Source organism: Strigops habroptila, chromosome 6 (assembly GCF_004027225.2).
Source record: "Strigops habroptila isolate Jane chromosome 6, bStrHab1.2.pri, whole genome shotgun sequence".
NCBI classification, from domain to species: domain Eukaryota; kingdom Metazoa; phylum Chordata; class Aves; order Psittaciformes; family Psittacidae; genus Strigops; species Strigops habroptila.
The window spans coordinates 59,423,160-59,445,519 of NC_044282.2; the positions used below are offsets into that span (position 1 = coordinate 59,423,160).

The window sequence follows — 22,360 nt, forward strand, 5'->3', positions numbered from 1 at the left end:
TGACCTTTCTGATCTGCTATGGTATTTCTTATCAAAAGTTTATAGTTTTTTATACTGTGGAATCACACATTTATCTTGAGCAATGGTAGATATTGCTCAATGAAATGCTTAAATGAATGCCAAGAACCCCTGTTGGGTTGATAGATGTATGAAATACTGAAGCGAAAAATAAAAATATTTCTGAAAAAGTAGTAAAAAAGAAATGGTGTGAGTACCAGACCAAGCCTTTCAGATACAGACTGTCACGCACCTGGGGTAGGTAAAGCCACTCTTTCCTTCTGTTTCAGTGTGACCTGAATTAAGTCAGCTCCTGTGACTGAACACAGAGAATTTTAGGGAGTTACAGTAAGGCCTTACAAATAAACACACATACACAAAGAAATAATGGTAAATCAATTGCTACACATGATTTTCAGATGACATTTTACATTTCTAATAGACAGATAGAAGAGCAACTATACATGTTTTCTAAGCATTTAAGCATTTTTGTCTTTTTTGTATTTTGAGAAGAGATTAAACAAACACATTTTAATTTACAGATATGGAGGGTCTCAAGACAACTCATTAGAAACAGCTAAAAGAAAACATTCAACAATCAGAAATTCTAGGCTGGAACACAAATCTCATTTATCCCACTATAAATCCACAGCAGTTCCACTAAAACAAGTGATATCACACCATTGAATGCATAATGTATTAACTGGCTCAAACAACAAATTACAGCTTTTGTTTTGTAGTTTGGTTTTGATTTTTTTTTCCCTAAAAAATCTGGTATCGGAAAGAGATGCTTTAATTAGTCAGACTTATAGACTGAAGACAGGGACCCTGTGTTCTCCACTGTGAAAAGAGGTCAGAAGCAATTATCACAGTTGTAACCTTTGTGCCAATATATTGTCAGCAGGAGAAGGGCCAGGATAATGCAAATCAAACTAAAAGGAGCAGGACAAAACTGCGTCAGACCCAGCTAAAAGGCTAGCTCCTCTTCATCTCCAGTGGCATACAAAGGCACTTCCTTTCAGTCACCAGGCTGGAACAACAGTAGATTAAAATAGAAGCACTCTGACAAACAGATAAACCTTCTGTCCTCTGCCGAACCCCTTATGGTGATCCAAAAATGGAATTGGAATATGTTTTGGGTGTAGAGGAATTGTATAAATGAAGCCATTGTCAGAACTTTCCTGAGTTCCAGAACACACCAGGAACTTTCCTACGTGTGTATCAACCCACTGATGGGATTTCATGCCATATTGTAATTTACTTACTTTATCTTTAAACAAGTCTCTGTACTTTTAAATTGTGAAAACCATCCTTCCCTACCTCCTTCCTTTTCTCCCAGTGCAACTGAGCAAATTTAAAATAACTGAGGTTCATTAATTTTGTGTTCAATAAATTTGTATAAATAATCAAAAAACTTGATTCTTTCTGATAATTACTATTTGATGTCAGTTGAAAGCACTCGATTGAGTTAGCAGCATATGCTCCTATGCCAAATGAGGCTTCCATAATTAAATAGAAACTGATTCCATGAGGTTTTTCTTATGTCTGATTAATTAGTAATCAGGTGCCTCAGCCCTGTTCTTCAGTGACACCTTCTCTCCCAATGGTAGCTGTGGTCTGATACATATACCAGTCAAGCCAATCTGCCCCAAATCATCACAAAGAGCTCAAACTGCAAAACATCATGTCTTTGAATGTCCACATGGTGAACTTCTGAGGAGAAAGAATGACATGAAGATGCTAATTTAAAGTCGCTGACACAGAGTTCATGTGGATTTTAGACAATACTCTTGTATGGGTACTCTATGGTTGTGGTGGCCTTCCTTCTCACTTGTGGCAGGGCAAAATAGGAGTCAAAGGTGTTATATCAGTCTTAGGAAAAGTGAGAGAATGGAGCCCTGACACTATCTTTTTTTCTTTTTTAATAAATATATTTTGTCAGGTTTGTGGGGGGTTTTGCAGGCACTACAGTGCAATCATCTAATTAAGGATGTTTGTATTGTTCAGAGAAAAGCTGTTCTAATTAAAATCCTGAGGGGACATAAAAATTGATCAATATATTACATAGACCTCATAAATGGGTTCAGTCCCCTTACAGAGTGAAGAAAGGAAACATTAGGACTTAACTCAGTACAGTCATGTCCACAGTCAGGGCAAGGATAAAAGTTTCTCATATTTGAAGTGTCAAATAATTGCCAGAACATGGCAATTCAAACTATTATAAGCCATTTATACCCTTTTATACCCTCCCACATGAGTGCAGGAATTGGGGCCTGAATTCTCCACAGCCCTGCAACTTGCACAATTATTTATGTCCGTGGGGTGTAAAGTGCAATGGTCGAGAATCAGTAGTATTTGGTTGCCATTTCCCAGAAATTCTCCTAAAAATTGATCAAAGCAGGAGTGATAGAGGCCTTGAGAATAATCGAGACTACAGAGACATAGTCCTTCTGATTGTTTTGTTTTGCTGCCGAGTATGTTATCATTGTTTCTGTACAGGACAGGAAGAGATATAGGCAATACAGACAAAGGATGTCATTAGTAAACATTGAATTAAGGTGACTCTTCACAAAACGTAGTTACAAGGCTCCAGGGTTTAGTTGTATAAAACCTTTTATAAGGCTCATCAATTTTCTGTCTTATTACAGCTCTTCCTTGATGTTTGGGCTGTGAACCATAAATATCGGCCTTCTTGACGATAGTCCTGGTAACTTTCTTCTGGTTCAGGGCTCCTTGTCTGAACATGAAGGAGGAGCAACTTAATCTTTTATCAGCTTTGCAGTGACTGGGAATTTTGCCTGTGGATATTAGGAATGGCTGAAACTAGGATAAATGGCTCCAATAGCCTGACTAACAAATAACAAGCAACTCCACGCTCTTTAACATCAATTGGGCTAACATACATCACAGGGAAATCAAAACTTTTAGACAGGACAATCAACAGCACAGTGAGATACACCTCTAGAAACTGGAGAACCTGAGGTAGGTTATTTTGTCATCCTCTACCAGGATGTACAGGTGTGTTACAGGTGGTACCAAGAAATATCGTATTATGGGGACACTGCAGTGAGGAGAAGAGATGTAAAAAGAAAAAGATTTGAGCTAATGGACACAGATTCTTGCTTACAGCCGATTAACATTTGTGGCGGCAGAGGTGAAGGCATGAAATTCCTCCTGCAGAGATCACATAGTTGAAAGACCATCCCTGACAGGATTATAAGGTTATTTTATCATCTTATTTCTGTAACTGCTACATTCTCTGGTCTCTCTGCTGCCATACCAGAAGTACAGGAGCACATCTACTAGGAGAAGGTTAATTTTTCTCTTTTTGTAACTGTTACAAAGGGCACCTTTTTGCTAAGAAATGACATTTAATTTCATGGAGGTCACTGAGCAGCCCACAACTGGTCAACTGACCTTCTGAAACAACTGATACAAGATGAGTTTTATCTAGCTGGAAGAAGAGACTCATGCCTGTACAACCAGTCCTCTATATCAAATTAATTCCATTCTTTAGGTCTTTCACCTAGGATTCTCCTTTCCCCCTTAGCAATAAGGCTGCAGAAAATATCTTTGTTTATTTATTTTCCATATTTTAATATTAGAAATAAATGTTCTTAAGGGCCTGTTTTTTCTGCTATACAAAGCAATTACAGAAACCCACAGAGTGTAATGGAAGTAAGATCATTCTTTAGGAATTTAGAAAAGACAATAGTGTAATCAATTTCTTTTTTCTTTTTTTAAAGAACTATGGAAACTGTAAACTGGCTTCTGACACAGCAGTAATATGAGGTTGAGCCTCAGGCCCTCTTAACAACTCACACATGAATAGCTTGAGCAAAGTCAGCAGGATGACCCATCTCCATAAAAGTTTTGTCTACTGAAAAATGTGTTTGGGATAAATAGAAAGTTTGATAATCCTTTCAGTGATGTTTTCAATAACGTTCGTGTCCGGCATTTCAATTTTAGAAAAAAACACCAAGAGAAATATAGAAATTAAGCAAGCCAACACTTTGTTTCTTTCCAAAAGAAAATGGTTTAAACATTTCAAAAGTGAACAAAAAGGAAACAACATCTCTCTGGTTTTTAGCCAACTCCAGTATTGCCCAGAGACCTTAACCAAGAAGCAGTACCATGCTGTGGCACCATATGCTCATATTTGTAACAGACTTAAAAAGCTCATAATGTTATTATTGTAATTTACACAGGATATTTCTCCTAAAAACATCCCAGATGTCCCAGTGTGACTTTTTTTCCCACCTCCCTTGTTACAATAAGTTGGGTTTTTGATTCAGCATAGTCACATCAAGTTAGGACCACTCTCCTGAAATATGGTTGAGCCACAAACCCATCAGTGTTTTGCAGAGCCACACAGCAATCTCAGGCCCCATCCAGTGATCTTTGAGGAACGCTTCTATCAAGACACAGGGTGCCCCAGATTAAATCAGGATGATGCTAGGAAGACTGAATAATGTCAAATCAAAGTTGATGATGTAGAAATGACTGGCATGGGATGCCTCAAGCTTCCTCATCTCCCCTTCACCCAGCATCCAGCAGGGACATGGAGTTTATCTGTCCTTCAATGCCAATCCCTTTAAAAAGGTCTGCGAAGATTATTTTCAAAGGGACTCATGGGTTGATTAATAGGATTTCATGTATGTAGGTAGCTGTGATTACCTGTGTTAACAGGATCATTGCATAAGTAACCCGCAAAGCAGAAACATTCTCCATCACAGTTATTTCTCTCCATTCAGCATCCCTTGCATTGTCTCATGCTCAAGCCTAATTTACAAAACTGCAAGCCTGCAATGCATCAGGGCAACTTAACTCCTTTAATCCCCTCCATACGGAACATTTTCTTGCCTTTTGTGTTAGATAGACTTTTCTTCCTCCCCCAGAGATAAACAAACACTGGCATGATGCCAGTCGATTCTGGATGGAAGGGGGCATGGAGAAAGTCTGAGCCTGACTCAAACTGCTGGCCAAGGCGGCTTCATTCAGCTGCCTGCTTCGTTTGAATAACAGTATCTTCTCAGTCATGGGGTTTTCCCTCCCCTTCTCCTCCTTTTTTCCCCCCATGCAGGCCTGAGCAAAAGGCTGTGTGAATTCAGGAGCCTACTTGTGAATGAGCTGGCATCTGATCCGTATTTACTGGCGTTAATTTTAGATGTAATGCACCCCTGCCACTTCCCCACAGTTTGCCCTAAAAGGCTTTCTGACGGGCACAAAAGCAGGGGGTCAGAAGTAAGTTGACCCCTGCCATAATGTACAATTATTGGAAAGAGATGGTACACCAGCAGCTGTCGAAACCCCACCGGCAGGGCAATGTGCTTCCAAAAGTTGAAGGATGACTAATATGCTAGAGCTCTCCCCTCCACCCTGCAAGAGCTAGCTACTTTCTGAAGGAAGAATTATGGCCCTCCTGAGCAGCTGCAATAATTGTCTACCCATTGTCCCCCAGCCCTCCCTCCGCCACCCCCTACAAGTGCCCATTGTCAGCACAGAGTCAAGTGATTATATGCTTGGGCTGATGCTGTTTGCACCCAGCTGCCTGACTGCTGACACACGAGCAAGGAAAGGGGGGATCCGCGTCTGCTAGACGGGACTCCGACATACCAGACCTTTTACATAAGTCAAACAGGAACAAATGACTCTTTATCAGCCCCTTCTCCCTTTGAAGTGGCGGCTGCTTATAGGCCCTTACAGCTTTTCCTCCTCAGCCCAAGCAAACATCCTCCTTTTGATATGCTACATGCTCATTATCTCTGCCCCATTTAATGATTTTTGATTGAAGGGTGGCAGCGCAGTTGCCAAGAGGGTAGTTAAAGAGGCTCCACGCAGTCAGGACAACAAGAAAGGCTATCCTTGTGCAGCAGCCTAAATTTGGAGTTTCTTAACAGTGTGTTCTTGTTCTTAGCAGCAGATAAGGGCTGAGCGTGAAATTCTTAATTAAGCAGTAAATAGAGAGTGGGGTGTCAGCAGATGCAGCCTGTAGTCATGGAGACGAAGTCAGATGAAGGAGGGAGCTGAGACTTAAAGCCGGCCCCGGGCTTGGTCATGACTGACAGGTGAAGAATCTGACAAAGCTTGTAAACAGGATTAATTAGTTGGCTAATTATTTCATATAGTTAAATGTAGATAAAAAATAATAACAAAAAAACAGCTTGCAGAGTGAGACGGGAACACATTCTGAAGGCCAGATCTTCAAGCATTGTCCTCTCCAGGTCAGTAGATGGACTGGTGGGTTTTTAAGGCCAGAAGGGACTATTGTGGCAGCTTTCTCTGACCTCCTATGGAACATGAATCTCGCCTCATGAGGTTTCTAATAGCTCCTCATAGAGCTGAAGAGTATTTCTCTGAAAAGATGGCCAAACATCATCTAAGGACCCTGAGTGATGGAAAGTCCACCGCATGCCATGAGTCTGCTCTGATGGCTAATCATCCTCACCCTCTCAGCCTGCACAGCAGAGATTAGGAGAGAAATTAACTGGCATACCAGGGCTAGGAATCCACTTGCTTTGTTTCAGACTTTTAACCCACCAACAGCATCAGATATTTGGTATCTGACACTGAGTTATTGGTCTCATTGCTGTGAAAGTCCTTGCTGAAAATGTTCACAGTATGAATTATACGTTAGGTGTTTTCATAAATTTCTCCTTGTGTACTTTGGATGATTATTTCTGTATTAAAGGAGAAACAATGACCTCTTCATGTAATAAAAATCAAGATAAAAGGAAGGCAAGCGAAGGACAAGAAATTATCTACGTAGCAAGAGTGACATATGCTGGCCAGATCACTTCTTCCCAGTCTTTCCAAGAATGTCATCTCCTCTACTTTCAACACTAGTAAGAGGTCAAGATATAGGTGTCATATTGTTAGCTTTCCCATGCTGCTTTATTTATAAAAGTGCAACTCAGGGTACGCAAACTGAAAAACAGCTGACTTTTATATTCAAAAGTACAAATTTATACTGTTATTTGTAAATAAGTCATGATCTTGGGTGTGGCTTAGACTCAGCAATAGTCTAAGCCTCAAAACTAGCCAATCTGTACCTATACTATAAACAGAACCAGGACATGGAACTAAGACCAGGAACTCAATAATCTACATGGCTATATTGCTGGCAAAGTTCCTGGCACATCTTTGGCCCAGATCAATGGATTACCCCAGATGCTGAACATTACAGTTTGGGAGTTAACACAGGGCAGGGATCTTTTCTAATTTGAAGCCTGAATGTATCCAGCCTGTTTGGAGAGATAAAATGTTCAGCTGTATGGGCACAAGCTGTGCAATTCCAGTTGGCCACAGGACTGGGAATGGATGCAGCAAGTGTGACCCTTAGACTGAGGTTAAGGTATGGCCTTCCCTGTTTCTCCTCAAACTTACACTGGATGATTTTCACTGTTGTCAGACTAAGCTCAGTGGATTGCCTGCCCTCATTCCAGCCATGTTTTTCTCTCCACTGTCCCACTGATTGTTCTAGTTGTTCATTCCTACGGAGATGCTACATGAGAAAGCCATTTGCATGCCATCTCATTAGTGCAAATCAAGAGAAATTCATTAAAATAATGGATTAGATCAGTGACTACATTTTCTGTTACTGTGAAAATCAGGATCTTTATACTTTTGCTTCCCCACATGACAGCCATGAAGAATAAGCTATGCTTCTTAAAAGCACTGAAATGTTTCTGTGATTCCTGATTAGACTATTATTTATAATGGTAACAATAATTACCTTGCCTTTTACATATAGGACTTAGGCAGACCCTTATAAAATAATTTTCTTGAGAATGAAAATTGTGGAAAATGTTCTAAATTTAAAAGAATAAACGAAACTTGAATAAATCTCAGTAAATATCTGATTTTCTTTAAAAAAATTATCACCACATTTCATGATCTAGTGTACAAAGCCAACATACTCAAATGTAAAGGTCTATGTCATCTTTGGAAGCTTACAGTCATACAAAAAATTCTCACCCAGTAATTCTATTGTTTTCAGTGGGCCCAGCCTAGATAGATTGCACATGGTTTATTAATGATACATGTGATGTGGGGCCAGCTGACAACAGAGATCATTAGTGGAATTTAATGCCTTTACCTCTCCAAAACACCAATTCAAATTCAACTGATGTCACCTCACCGACTATTTATGAAACAGTCGGTCTGCTGATAGATTAGGCACCAGATAGACCAGAAAGAGATGGACTCGATGTGCATATATCTTCCTATTTGATTGATCTTTTTGAAGGACTTTTCGCTATTGAAAGGCCATTGAAAGACGGCCTTGTGTCTAAGCCTTTACATAGTTTAGGGGTTTAAATTAAAAAGACATCAGCTCTGTCTACATTCCAGAACAAAAAGGTCCATTGCACCCCTCATATTGCACTTACCCAGATAGGTTAGCTTCCTCAGTCTGCTGTCAAGATACCAGTCACAACTCCTGTGATGTCCGTATGAAGGCAGAGATTGCAGTGGCTGTCCAGTCCTTGTCCCACAGGACACCACAACCTCAGGATGGGCAGGAAGATCCTTGTGTTCCACCAGCAAGTAATTCCCAGTCACGAAGTCGCTAAATGTCACTGAATACTAGAGAAGAGGGAAATAAAATAAACACGCCTGTGTCTGTGATTAGAGTGTACTCCATGGAGTGCAGTATGAAAGGGTAAAGAGACGGTGCTTCTCAGTCAGCATACTCTTTTGCAAAACGTATATTGGAAACATGAAAGAGAGATGTAAAATTAAGCAGAAGGTGATGGTGAATGCAGACAAAATCAACTCCCTTCATCACCTTGAAAAGGTGCAGAACAATGTCTTCTGAAAACCATGCTTAAGTATGTTTTAAAGAAGTAAAAATTTTTTTTTGATTCCTAAGCACCACGCTGAACCTTCATCTAAGACGTCCAAAATCCTCTTCCTGCTCCAAGTTACTACTGAGACATTCAGGGACTAGGTCATCATGTCTAGGCCCTGACAATGAATATATAGAGATTTTCTCAATGCATGATTATCTCTTCCAAATATAATTAAAAAAAATAAAATAAAATTTTCCGTGTTACCTCGAGCTGTTTGGTGACCAAAGGGTTGTCAAATGTCAATGTGTAAGTCTCCTTATCCAAGAGGAGAACCATCCAGCCATACAGATTTGATAAAGTATCAGGGACATAATTGACTGTGGTTGTCTTATTCCTGCTGTTGGTCACAGTTAAATTATACGGAATGTCTGGAGCCTCTTTTCTGGAGGAAAAAAAATATAATTACATTTTTGCACTGAACTCTGTCATTTTGCAACCTTTACAGTTCTGTTTTTATTTGAATTACAGTAGTATATGCTGACTCTATCTCAGAATATGACTTCATTTGTGTGGTTCTTTACAAAGAAACAATCTCTGCCTGAAGTGCCAAAAAGGAAAGACAAAGGTTGGAGGAGTAAAGGCACAGAGGAGCAAAGCTTGTGCAAAGCAGAACAATGGCAACAGCCAGGGTAACATCTCCTACACTGTCAGAGTATTTTCCCATCCACCAGACTCATGAGCCTCAGGTTCAAACTTTAGAATCTTTATTTAGGATCTTTATTTTCATGAAATTTGATAGTTTTCTGATTACTCCCTCACATTTGAGCAGTCAAAAGTTTTACTGAGGCTGAAGATGCAAAACCCCTGTGTAATTCAAAAAGCTGCTTTGCACCCAAGCCAGCATACAGTATAACTACGTTCCTTGACTTCCTCTCCAGGGGCAGGCTCTGTCTTTTTCCTGAACATCAGCTTTTTTCAAATTATGCTAAACTGACCTTGATTATTTGGGCATCTGGCCGGAATAACCTCTTACTGCTATGACTAACAGTTTCCCCAAGACAGAAGGCTGTGTAAGTCAAAAGGTACAGAATACTCTGCTTTCAGGATCTCCTTTGTTGAAGGCAACAAACTATATGAAGGAGAAGATAAAACTGAAATGCAGCTAACCCTTCGGATGTTCAGGCATTGAGCATGGTTTGTCTCTTCACGTCGGATTGATCAGAGACATCTGATAATAAGCTGATTCTCCAAACTGAAAACCTTATCTCCAGTCCTCAGCATCTTGCATTCCTGCAACAGCTCTTGAAACCTGTAAAAAGCGTGGTTATGACTATGCTCTACTTAGCTGCACTGTGTTACCGCTTCACATCTGCAATGAGACTGGGAAGGTGTCCTCCCCGTCTGGAGGCAACAAGGAACAAGTTCAATAGCAACTGGCAGAGATTATTTCTAACCCTGAGCATGATCCCAGTTGGCTTGCAAAAGGATTGGCACAGGGTTTTCTATGTCACTAAAGGTACAGGAAGACCTCTGATGGAATTATCCAAAATTCTAGCAAGGGTCCTACCCCATCACCCCAGCATCTCTTACCCCTGACTCTGCCAGCATTAGGTACACTTATAAGAAAATTGGGGTTGTAGCTGCACAACTGCACCTCACAAGTTTTTCCTGCTTCTTGCATTCTTAAAATGGGAAATTGTTAGGGATACATGTTTCAGGACTGGGGCCACGATTCTGCCTTAAAAATGGTTGTAGCACATTTATACATGAATCAAGTGCTGCTACAAGATCAAGGCAAGTTGGCAGTTTCACCTTTAGTCCACTTAGTTTTGGCATTTGAGCTGACACTAAACTTAAAAAAATAAACCCTCTTTTCAAGCATATCTAAAATGGTATTTCTAAGTATTGGAATATTAGCTTACGAGTAGACATCTCAGCACATTACTGAACCTTCCAGACTGGATATGGCTTACTTACTCAAAACAGACAGTGCTAAAACTCATGTCATCCTGTAATGTGCCTGTTTGTATTTGCAATTCTGGTTGTTTTTCCCCTTGCTGGTTTGAAGACAATACATAATTACAATAGCAGTTATCTTGTAGAAGGGTTGCTTGAAGATATTTTTTTCTCTTTTACAATCACTGCTGGGTTGGGTTGTTTTGGTTTTTTTTTTTTGTTATTCTGGTGTTTGTCACTTTGGAAGAGGACTTTATGGTTACCCAGAAACATTCAGCTGAGAAACAGCAACAGCAAACAGAAGTGTGAATCAGCAACAAATTACTCAACCAGAAGATATTGGCAGACCAATGAATCTGACTGGAAGGAGTTTATAAGGCTTAAACAGCTTTCATACTACTAATAACCTCCTCTTATAGGCATTAACTGGACCAGGATATTAGGCTGCTAATTAAGCAAGTAAATGACAACAAGCACATTATTACCGCACTTATCAGCACCTGCACAGGTATTCAGGAAAACCTTTCTAGCAGCAGAAGCACACCACACATTATGTGGTGTAACATCAAACTCTCCTGCACATCAGAAATTGCCTTATTGTGTTACAAAGGTGCACATCGCCACAGCAAGTGATGGAGACCCAAACCCATCCTCTGTGCAAAGTAAATCCATGTGATTCTGTTCTTTACTCATTTTACTTTTCATCACTAGAGAAGTCTGATGAAACACTTTGAATCACTTTTTTCAGGGACTTCTTCCAAGAAGTTTTAAAGGCACTTCCTTAGTCCTGCTGGCCACACTATTGCTGATACAAGCCAGGATGCTATTTGCCTTCTTGGCCTCCTCTATGATTTAACCTGGTGACAGGTCCATTCTAGGTGAACCATCATCCTCAATATTGTTTGGTTCCACCTGCAGATCCTCATACCTATTGCGCAAAGGCACCTCAGAAGATGGGGTAGTTACAGAGATGTGCCTGCTGCACTGGGCAGGATCTTGTTGCTATTGCCCCATATCCTTTCAGTCACTGTGTTTAGCCAGGTGGAGAGAGGATAGGGAATCCTCTGCATCATGTCCTTTCTCCGTATACTTTCAAGCTAAGCTAGGCTTTTGACAGCTTCAGACTACCAACCTTCTTTTTCAGTTAATTCTTTCCAGTCTTTCAGATAAAGAAATAGGGAGCTTTCACTTGAGAATTCTTGGTTTGAAAATGTCATTCTTCTAATGTCAGAAAATCTTTCTGAGGAAGAAGGCTTTGCACGGTCTTGTACCATGATAGTCTGGATTCCCTGACCCTCACTTGGAAGTTTGTTCATGAGCCAGGAAGAAAACGAAGCAGGAGATATCTTATGGCCTGAAATTTCTTGACCTGGAATGCTGCGTCCTTGCCTTTTGCACGCCTTGCTTGAGGTGCTGCCACCCACAGACACACACTATGCTCCTGGTAGAATGCCAGCACACCAAAACAAACGTTTGGGGAACCTGAAAAACTTTACATGTCATTGTAGAAGTTAACTGGCAACAGTGATCCTCAGAGATCTGAAAAGGATGTCAGTGTGCTTTTTTCTTTCACCTCTATGCCAAACAGGCACCAAAATGCAAGTACTCTACAAATGGAATTACCAGCCACAATTAGCACCATTTCCATTTGCCCTAAATAGCCAGTGATTTCACCGTGCCCTAAATAGCCACCAATCTACCTCTCCTTAATGCTAATGAAGCAGAGTAGTACTCGCACACGAGTATTTCTAATTCAGAGGATCTGAGGGAGCCTGCATGCATCATTAACATGAAGAGCTTCATTATCAGAGGAAAGAGCCTTCCCCTGAACTTCCCCTGGCTTTATTTGAAAGAAACTAGGAGGCAATGGTCTTAATGCAAAATTAACCCTCACTTTAAACTGCTGGAAGCCTTTACAAACTGTAAGGGGAAAAAAAAGGATGACTCACTGAAAAGGCTGTATTTTTATATTGAAGCAGGTTTCAATTAAGGAGCAATTTGCTTTAGAAATATGGCAGGATTACTGGATAGGACTTTACAGTCTGAGCCACAATTTACCAATTGTGATTGTATAAACTGTTACGTAGTTTAGCTCAAGTGCATTGTGCAGAACTGCACAACATAGATGGGCCACAAAGGATTTGTTAAACCAATCAACAACAGCAAGTAGAACAAATATTAACTCTCCTGTTTACGTTTACCATTAACTTATCCTAAGGGTCCATATCTATGTGCATGAAGGCAGGTGCTGTGTTTAGCTCTAAATGCTTTCTATTTGATATATTTGTGTAACTATCAATCATGATTATTCCTCTTCTAAAACAGGAAACAATATAACATTGAACTTCAAATGGGATACCGAATGTTTACATCAACAATCCTATTTTTTGTTGGCCAAATGGAGGCTAATTCCAAATTATGACCATACCAAACACTGGCATGGTCAGTGATGCTGGGCCCAAACCCAGTTAATTTTATTTTAAGTGCCAAGAATTAAGAATTTTAAGCTGTTTTCAGTAAATGTGTGTATCTTTGTTGAGAGACCAAAGACATAATTCAAATCTGCCTTGTAATATGAACCCTTACCATCTGAGGGGAAAGGCTTGGGGAAAGATCTTGTCTTGTATACTCATAAGTCTGTGCAGGATCTAGCTTTGCTGCCAATACCCCAGGCTGCAGGGTAAATGGAAAGGGGTCCTCCTCAGTGAACTAAATTTCTCTTGGCTGCTTTGATGTGATGTCTCAAATGCCAGCAATATAGAACAGCAAGACCTGAACCTCTGAAGTTTATCATCTGATGTGTTGGTTAACTGAACAGTCAACAGCCAGTGATCTAATATTTGCCTTCCACGTGATGCCACAGGAGCCCAGAGAGGGCTGGGTTATGAGGCCAAGTGCGCGTGTAAGTTGCCCCATGTGTGACTACAGTCATGTACGCAGGGAGGGTACAAACCAGAGAGCAACTGAGCATGTACAAATTGAGAGAAGAAGTGCAATTGTAAGGGTGTTTCACAGCAGGTGGACGTTCATCAGAAGGCGCACCACAGTAAGTAAATATCAAAGGAAAAGCAAAACTAGAGTAACCATTTGAACTCTCTTCAAGACTCAAAGACACAGAGGTAGGGGGTATGCTATTCTTTTCACAGTAACCCATCAGCAGCGGCTGGGTTTGCAACAACTGAATGCATGCACTACAGGAGAGGATATTAGACCAGATTTAAGAATTAAGGCTATAAAGAAGAAAGTTAATCTTTTCCTCTGCAGCAGACTAGAGAAGAGAGAAGCAATAAAAGGCTTTAGCTCCAGACTGGTGCTGAGCAAGTCCCAGGTTTCCACAGTGAGAAGGGGAAAGCAAATGAAAGGGAACAAGAGGCAATCTTCCTTCTGGTGTGCGCAGCTGCAAAGTGTTTGGAGTCCCCTTCGCCGCAAGGTGCTGCCTGGTTGACGATTATTCTAATGCTCTCCTCTTGTAAAAATTATGCATAATGTGAAGAAACTTTTAAAGTCACTTAATCATGTTATGACAATTTTTTAATGAAAATTTGTTTTAATATTAATAGAGATTCATAGTTTCATGATAATATGGGTAGCAGTGGCATTTTGAGCAGCCGTATCTAGCCTGCAGCCATGCTGTGCTGTGCCATGGCATAGGCTGTTCTTCAGACTACTCAATAACTTTCTCACATATAAATTTATAAAGACTTTTATAAGCTTCAATTACATCTTTAAAAGACATAAATACCCTCTTTAAAGAGTGCTTACGTGACACAGTAGTTTAACTTTCAACTGGACTACATGAAGAAGGCTTTCGTTACAGTCATGCAAGCTTAGAAATGGATCTCCATTTTCCATTCCCCAGAAAATGGAGATCCCTGTCCGAGACAGCTCCCAGACAGGGGATCCTTCCTAAAAGTTAGCAGTGATGCAACTTCCCTGATGTTTTGTAGGCTAAGAAAGTTAATAATGTGGCCATGGCCAAGCCTTGCCAGTTGCCCTCAGGGTCAGTGAATGAGCCTGAGGTTTCTGAGGTAGAGGTTGCTGTATTAGGACTCCCCTCTCAAAATCCACTACTTGCTCAGCTTTTAAGATTTTTGGACCTTGAGTCCATACCTGAAAACTCAAGGGGAAGTAAAAAACCTATCATCTCAGGTGTCTCACGCTTTTTATTGAGAAGTACAGAGAATGTACCACTCTAGATCAAGAGAGAGCATAGGATATGAGACTGTCTTACTGCTCTTGCTGGAAATCTCCTCGTACAGTATGAGTTCATACCGAAATGAGGATGGTCTTGTGCTATCACTTTGGTGATCAGCAAATGTGGATTCAGTGCTTAAGGCTTGGTCTTAGAGGCTTGTAATCTGTTTTTCACCCCTGGTTTTGACAGCACCCCTGTTTTTGGCAGCACCCCTGTTTTACTGGCTACAGGGCTTTCCACGAGTAGCAAGTACAACTAGCAAATCGCAGATCTGACAGGTCACATACTCAAGTGCCTGGTAGAGCACAACAGAAAGATTTCTTCCAGGGCAATTTTTAATTCTTTGCTTACCAGAAACTAAAGAAACGCAAGCAACAGTACATTCATCTTTTTACTGAGATTAGGTGAATCCAAGAGACTCCACTGTTAGTAAATTGTTCCTGTCACCTACCTATCTTTATCATCTCTGCTCAACTTCTGCCAATTGCTCCTTGTCATGTATTGTTTTAATCCTAAACTATTCCCTTTTTATTGTGAACAATCTTCAAATACATCTGGACAAAATTCACCCTTTCTTATTCTTCCCCCACCCCTTCATCCTCTAGTTATGCTGTGAATAATTTATTAATTGATTTTCATTCCTCATCCCCTCCAACCACTTTCATTCCCCACCCTGTTCTTCTACCAGGTCCATTCTGAAACACTGTTTGTATGACGGAAGCCTCCCTGACTCACTGCATTTACTTGGCTGCATGATGACAACTTTTCAACCTAACATGGTGGTGATTTGGCTGGTAGGAACTATTCAGGGTAGAGGATCTGGAAGCAGCACAGAGGATGCTCATGGTCTCTCGGGTTACCCTGTTAAGTACATAGTCCTCAAGAGGACAGGCTAACAGCTGGTTTCTGCTACTTGGATTGCCAAGTAGCAATTGTCTTTGATGTAAATTAACTCCCAGCTCATGCAGATGAATAATAAAGAAGGGAAAGAGAGGGTACTTGCTTGACATAAAAGGTTCATTGAGAAGTAATTGGTATGACTAATCTAAAACTCTTAAGCAATTTACTGGGAAGACAAAATTTAGGTCAGGGCTCAAATATTTACAGCCTTAAAAGCAATGGTGAAGATCAACTGTTTGTGTTTGATACTTAACTATCTTTTGATGCAAGGAGGAACAAGGTTTATCGAATAGAGTAGTTATCATGAATTATTATATCACAATTTTGATTGATAATTGATAATTGATAATTATATGATGATATAATTGAATTGTATCACAATTTACATTGTGGCAGTATCTAAAAGAACTCAAATCGCAGTACAGGCAGTGTTGTGAGAAGCTCCATCCGCTCTCACAGCATCAATCCGTAGACCTGGTATTCCATATAATCTAGGTGAACACAGACTAGAAAGGGAATGGATTTGCCCAAACATCATGGGTAACTGGTCCAGAAGGACATCTAGCACAGTCGTATTTTGTTCTACCCAGTACCCTTTTTGTTAAATCAGAATTATTCCCAGCTTTTAATTTATCATAGACTTTTGTTTTCATTATGAGAAAAAGTAATCACATGCAAAGCCTGCAGGTAGCTGAAATTTTATAACTTTCCCCTTCAATGGAACAAGTGATTATTTTTTTTTAAGTAAGTATTATTTGGGAAGGTTTGGGGGGTTTCTGTCTTTCTTCTAAAACATGTATTATAAGACAGACATGAAGTATTAACAGCCACCTGAAAGAGCACTTTAGGATTTCTGACTAACCTGAAACATCAAAAAATGGATAATAGTTCAGTCTTGTACTTCAAAAAGAAAGGGAAATACTGAGCAGGGCACAGGAAGAAAAGCAGGAGTGTTTCTTAAATCACTAAAAGCTTTCTTCATTCCTGTTTTTTTTATGCCATGAATACGCAAGTGTCCTCCCTGGGTAACAGAAGTGGTGATAGTACTTGGCTGAATAGAGGATCCCTTCATCTGACAGCTGCTCAAAGACAGGAACAGCTTCAGGAGGCAAGGGAAGTAACAAAAGTGAGCTGGGACAGCAACTGGAAGCTGCACAACCATCAAAGCTGATGGGAAAGGCCCATCTGCATCCCAGGACTAGATTATTACAAATGTGGCATATGATGAAGGGCCAATAGGAGAATGAACCAAATCCATTTTCTATCCCTCTGGGAAAACAAAACAAAACAAAACAAAACACCTCAAAAAACATTCAAAAGTGGCATTCTGTTGCAAACTTGTAGTAAACATGATTTACTGGGAGTCTGAAGAGACAGCAGGAAGGAGGACATGTGCCCTACACCATTAGAAGTGTTTATATCCACCAAAATAGACAGATCTTCTCCAACAAAAACTGTGACTTCTCCGCTCATAAAGCCTGTGGCTACACCTCTTCTGATAAGCTTGCCATTGCCATTACCTGTCTTCCAGCCCTGAGGCTAGCTGGCATGGCCTGGCTACATCCATTCAATCAAACTCCTTCATAGAACATCTAAACTGCCCTAGAAGAAAGGGTTCCTTGGGTCATGTTTACCTCTAAACTTGTGGTGTGGGATTGCTTGGGTGTGGGATAGCTGTCCTGGACCTAAACCATGCCAGGGACCATTATGAGCCTTTAACAGTATAAACAGCTGATACTAGAATGCCTTCAGTTAAGAAGAGAGACAAACTGCACTTATGTATATATGCGTCTGCACAGATGTGCAAACACTCCCTGTGCTTGGTGAAGTCTTATTTCTCCAGTGTAGAAGACAGGTAGAAGAAAAACTTGTCATTCTATTCGGGATTGAGACACTTAAATGCTTACTGATGTTTAAATATGCATTGAGTGACTAAGTGCCTGTTACAGTAATTAGCATCATAGTAAGTACAGTCAGTAGAAGCCCAAAAAGTAATTCAGCTGATCTACCTCTAAGAGAAAGATCAGAGAAAAAGAGACATCTAGTGCTGCTTCAAATGTCCCCAGCAATCAAAAACTTTGATGTGAGATGCTAGATCTGACACAGCATCTCCAGGAGATCCTTGCCCTTCTGCAAAGTTCGCAATTTGCCCACTATATCTCTGATTGTCTGGGGCTTGGTCATCAATCTCACTTTGAGCATTAGTCTCTACCTTGAGCTGGATTCTTATTTTTGCAAAAGCCAGTTTATATCCCCCTGGTAATTCAAAGAGTGTCAAAATAGCAATACACCACAGCCTTCACTTAAAGGCCCACTTAACACTGGCAGAATTACCTATGGACAGGAATCAAGACTATAGATAATATATCAAGGTAAGAAAGATAAGCAGCTTGCTGAGAATATCAGAAAAAGACTGAACTTGGGAAAATGTATCTAAATTAGTAAATAAAATAAGCCAAAGACTGTCCTCTGGCCTGGAGGCCAACTGGCATGCATAATTCTCATAGCTGTCCATGCAACTAAGTTTCTTCCCAAAAACATGATACCTACATCCAAATTGCCAGTTTGGGATGGTCCTCCTGCTATGTCTGAAACCCTGCCTGAGAACTGTCTGGGTGAGAACAAGTAGCCAGAACAAAACCAGTTCCAGAGAACACATGGACAACAACATGAACTGATGTATGCCAGTGCTCAGGCTTTTAACCTGGTTTAGGACCCAGCAGAGAGTCAGGAGTCCTGGGAATGTGTCCAGACGCAGCAGCTCAGTATAAAACATAGCAAGCAACACCCATGGCAACTTTTCATAAGTGGAATGGTTACTTACAAATGAAGAGACATACGGTGGAAAACAAAGTTGCTGCCACAAACACTGCCATCAGAGGCTTGACTGAAGTTGGCACTGGCTGTGCAAGATACTGCAAGGATATCTGTGGAAGGGAGCAGATTACTTCCTTTCTGCCCTGTGACAGAGCCGTCAAGATCCTCAAGGATGGCAGAGTGAGGAAAGGGGAAGGACACTTGGAAAGGTGAGTTGATGAAGGTCAGACGTTCGGCTCTCACTGTAAACCCACCTGAAGGGAACAAGCAGCATTTCAGAAGCAGAGACTGATCTCTTCAAGTAATAGGCCTGAAGATAGCTCTGGAGAAAAAGAGACCAGCTTCATTTCACCTTTGCTTTGGAAAAATGTCAGCTGAGTCAACAAGAAGGGCAGATTAAGGAAAACAAACAGATAAATAGAGATGGTTGCAGGATTTGGTATTGTTATGCTATGGCCAGGTCCAACCTGTTGTGACAGGACTTGTTACAAACTCTCTGATCCAGGTACTGCTCCTGGTCCTACCAGCATCTCCCCAGTGACTCCAAACACTTCTTCACAATTTCCACTGCCAAAAGTTACAGTCCCCAAACCAGTGATTCTTTTAGATCCTTTCTGCTTTGTTTATAAGATAAATTCTTTAGAGATAAGGACTGTCTATATGTGTGTAAATATACTTGTGTGTATATGTACTGCACCTGGCACAATAAAGCCTTGACTGAAAAGCGTGGCTGAAGAATCTTTTCATTACTGTAACACAGATAGCTACAAAAAGGAGGAATACTCATGTGGGTTAAAGCACTGGAAGTTTTTAAACACAATGATATTTCCAGAAATGTCAGAAAATCATTGCTTCCTGGACCATAACAAGTCGGCTTTGGCATGAGTGTTCATGCACCACATTGGTTCCTATTTGATTATCCTATTCTCAGTTGTAGCCTCTGTAAGTCGGATTTGACTATTCTTCCTGTCCTTTGATCTCACCTCCTGAAGTCTTTTTCTCTGTCATGCTTTGTAGGGCAGTATTCATTTATATAAAAATATATTTAAGAGGTAATTGCAGTTGGAACATTCTTCAAAGAGCCTTTGGGTAACTCCTCTTCAAAGCTCAAAAGGATGCTTAGCTTACACATTATCTTAGGCAAATTCACCTAAGGTTTAGGCTGGCCTGAGTAGGAGCTTGGTGAAATTCTGTGAGGTTGTGTCATAGCTATTAAAGAAATCATCACAAGAAGCAAAAATAAGTCAGTGTATAAAACCACCTTCCGCTGAGAAAATGAAATCAGTGCAAAAATAAGGCTACCTTTGTCTTAAAAATACACACAATGTGTGTTTTCAACTAAGTGATAAAGCTAATTCCAAGCAGAGCAGCTCTGGTTCAGCCCACCAGCAATGTCAATAAAAAGCACATGATAAAGAGGGTGAGTATTGTTGAAGACTTGCTTGTTATGCACCTTTCTACAAGCCCAGCTCAGGGATTTTCTCAGTTCATCTGAGCTACACACATAGCACAGCATTTATCTCACATCTACATATCATCGTCTCATGCCCCACCTCCCTATGAATGGGGAAGAGCTATTAATCATCTGTGCCTGTTGGGGAAGTGAAACATAGAGAGTGACACTTCTGAAAACTATTAATACAGTGAAACCTAGGGAGAGCAGGTATGCAAATACCTCCAAACCTAGCTCTTGATAATTCACTTACAGCAAACATCGTGACAAGATTACAGAAGCAAAACTGGGCCAGTACTCTTTGTCATTATATGGTGCTTTTTGTAGGATTCATCTGAAATATCAATGGCTGTCTGTGGAAACTATAGACTTCTAACCATCTGAATCTGAAATATGAGGAAGCCAGGGACTGTGGAAACCCTGATAAATAAGTAGAAGTCAGACTCACCCTGCCCTTGGTAACAGCCAGAACAAGTCTTGATCGCTGTGCAAGTGTTCACATCAAAGTTCCTGAAAGCTGTGTTGGAAATGAATAGCTGGTATCTTTTGGGAGTCTGTAGTCCTGCTGACATACAGGTGCTATCCTGCAATGAAGAAATGAAGAGCGCTGGGAAACACCACTGTGTGAATCTCCAAGTCTAATGAGTCTAGGATGCAGCAGCTGGGACACAAGGATGTGACTGTGTTCAAGACCATGGTTGTGGGGCAATGTATGCTGTTTGAAGGACAGATCTGAGGTATTCCTTTGCAAATCCTGACAAGTAACATCTGTTTAATTCGCTATTTGCAGTATGTGATAGTATTACATTCAGAACAGTGATTGCCTTATTTCTTTGTCCAGGTTGTTGAGTAGTAGTTACACTTGGGCATTTGAAGGGAAAGGAAATTGCATGTTCCCTGGGAAGAACAAAAGAATCTGCCTGGAAGGCACAGTGAGCAGATTTGCTTACAGCCCTCCACCTTGTCTTGTCCAGCAGGAAGGAAATCTCCCTTCTCTGCAAAGCTAATTGTTCTAATTTCTGTTCTAAGAAAAACCTGACTGCTGAGATTCAAAGCCCTCTTGTGTGATTTAGGATGGGGGAAAGCATTTAAGCTAGGCTCTCTTCAAAGCTCTAGTTGACTTCAGGGTCTATCAGAGCAAGAAGAAGTGGAAAGGACCACAAGTGATGGGAAACAACAGGAAAACTAGATTTTGTGGTGATTGTAGGCCATGACACAGGGAAAGCATGTATCACTCTGCTAATTTGCAGATTATTACTTTAAAGAGATGGTGCTATCTTCAATCTCATTAAGAGACAGTAGCTCCATCACTTTTTTCACTCTGAGGCCTAAACATCTGGTCCTCATCCTTGGGACATCTTCGAAGTCACTACTAAGGAGAAATTCCTGGCTTTTGGTAACAAATTAGTCACAAAACCGCTATTGTTTTTTGCTTACACTTGCCTGTTTTTCCACCCCATTCCCTCTCTATCTTTTTTTTTAATTATTATTATTTTCGTTATTTTATTTTATTTAAATAACATACAAAAAAGGGTGTGAAATAATAGTTCCTCCCTAGTGTGTGCCACCTGTATCAGACCTCCTGCTTTTTCAGGAGGAAATGCTTCTCCTCAGAAGGCTCCAAAAGGACAATGAATTGCTTTATGAAAGTATGGAGGAGGCCGCTGAATGTTTAGGAAGCTAACAAAAGTCTTTCCCTTGGTTTTACAGGCCCTGAAATATAACCCTGCCACTAACATTTTAAGTGATCAAAGCCCTAATTTTTAAATGCCCTGATATTTCCAGTAAACAATCTTAGTTTAAAGTGTTTCTTTCAAAAACTGGAAGAGCTAGAAGAGAGGAATATCCAAGGTTCCCATTAAATTAATGTCATAAAGTTTTAATTGATATTAAAGAGACATCGTTATTAAAGGGAGAATTACATAAATTAAGATGTAAATTATGACAAGGAGGCTCTTATCATGAGATAATCAAAGATAATCACCCCCCTGGGGTACTGCAAGAAACAAGGCACAGCTGAGTGCCTCTAAATCTCTTAACAAGTACAACATTGGAGTCCTTCCATGGATCCTGCAAAGCAAAACCAAAGACATTCACCCTTTGGTGTCTGAGAGAAATTCATTGCATCACTGGGACGCTGCAAGGTTGGACTGGTGAAGCCACGATTTGATCTGAGCTACATACTTTCAATAGACATACTACAGATGTTTCTTTCTGTGAGCTTCTAAAGAAAACTCATTTAAAACTCTT

The 22,360-nt window shown here is 40.4% G+C and overlaps 1 protein-coding gene across 5 annotated transcripts in view; it reads right to left on the minus strand.

The window, feature by feature from the left end:
• PKHD1 (PKHD1 ciliary IPT domain containing fibrocystin/polyductin) overlaps positions 1–22,360 on the minus strand; it is a 244,217-nt gene that overhangs the window by 93,041 nt on the left and 128,816 nt on the right. For all 5 annotated transcript variants that reach the window (XR_003991946.1, XR_003991945.1, XM_030490172.2 and 2 more), the window contains exons 46-50: positions 20,559–20,694; positions 18,665–18,911; positions 9,054–9,231; positions 8,388–8,583; positions 251–316 (exon numbers count right to left, since the gene is read on the minus strand). Coding sequence is in view for 3 of the 5 variants with exons in the window: in XM_030490172.2 (XP_030346032.1) it covers positions 251–316; positions 8,388–8,583; positions 9,054–9,231; positions 18,665–18,911; positions 20,559–20,694 (823 nt within the window). In the remaining 2 variants the exon portion in view is untranslated. The remainder of the gene's footprint in view (positions 1–250; positions 317–8,387; positions 8,584–9,053; positions 9,232–18,664; positions 18,912–20,558; positions 20,695–22,360) is intronic.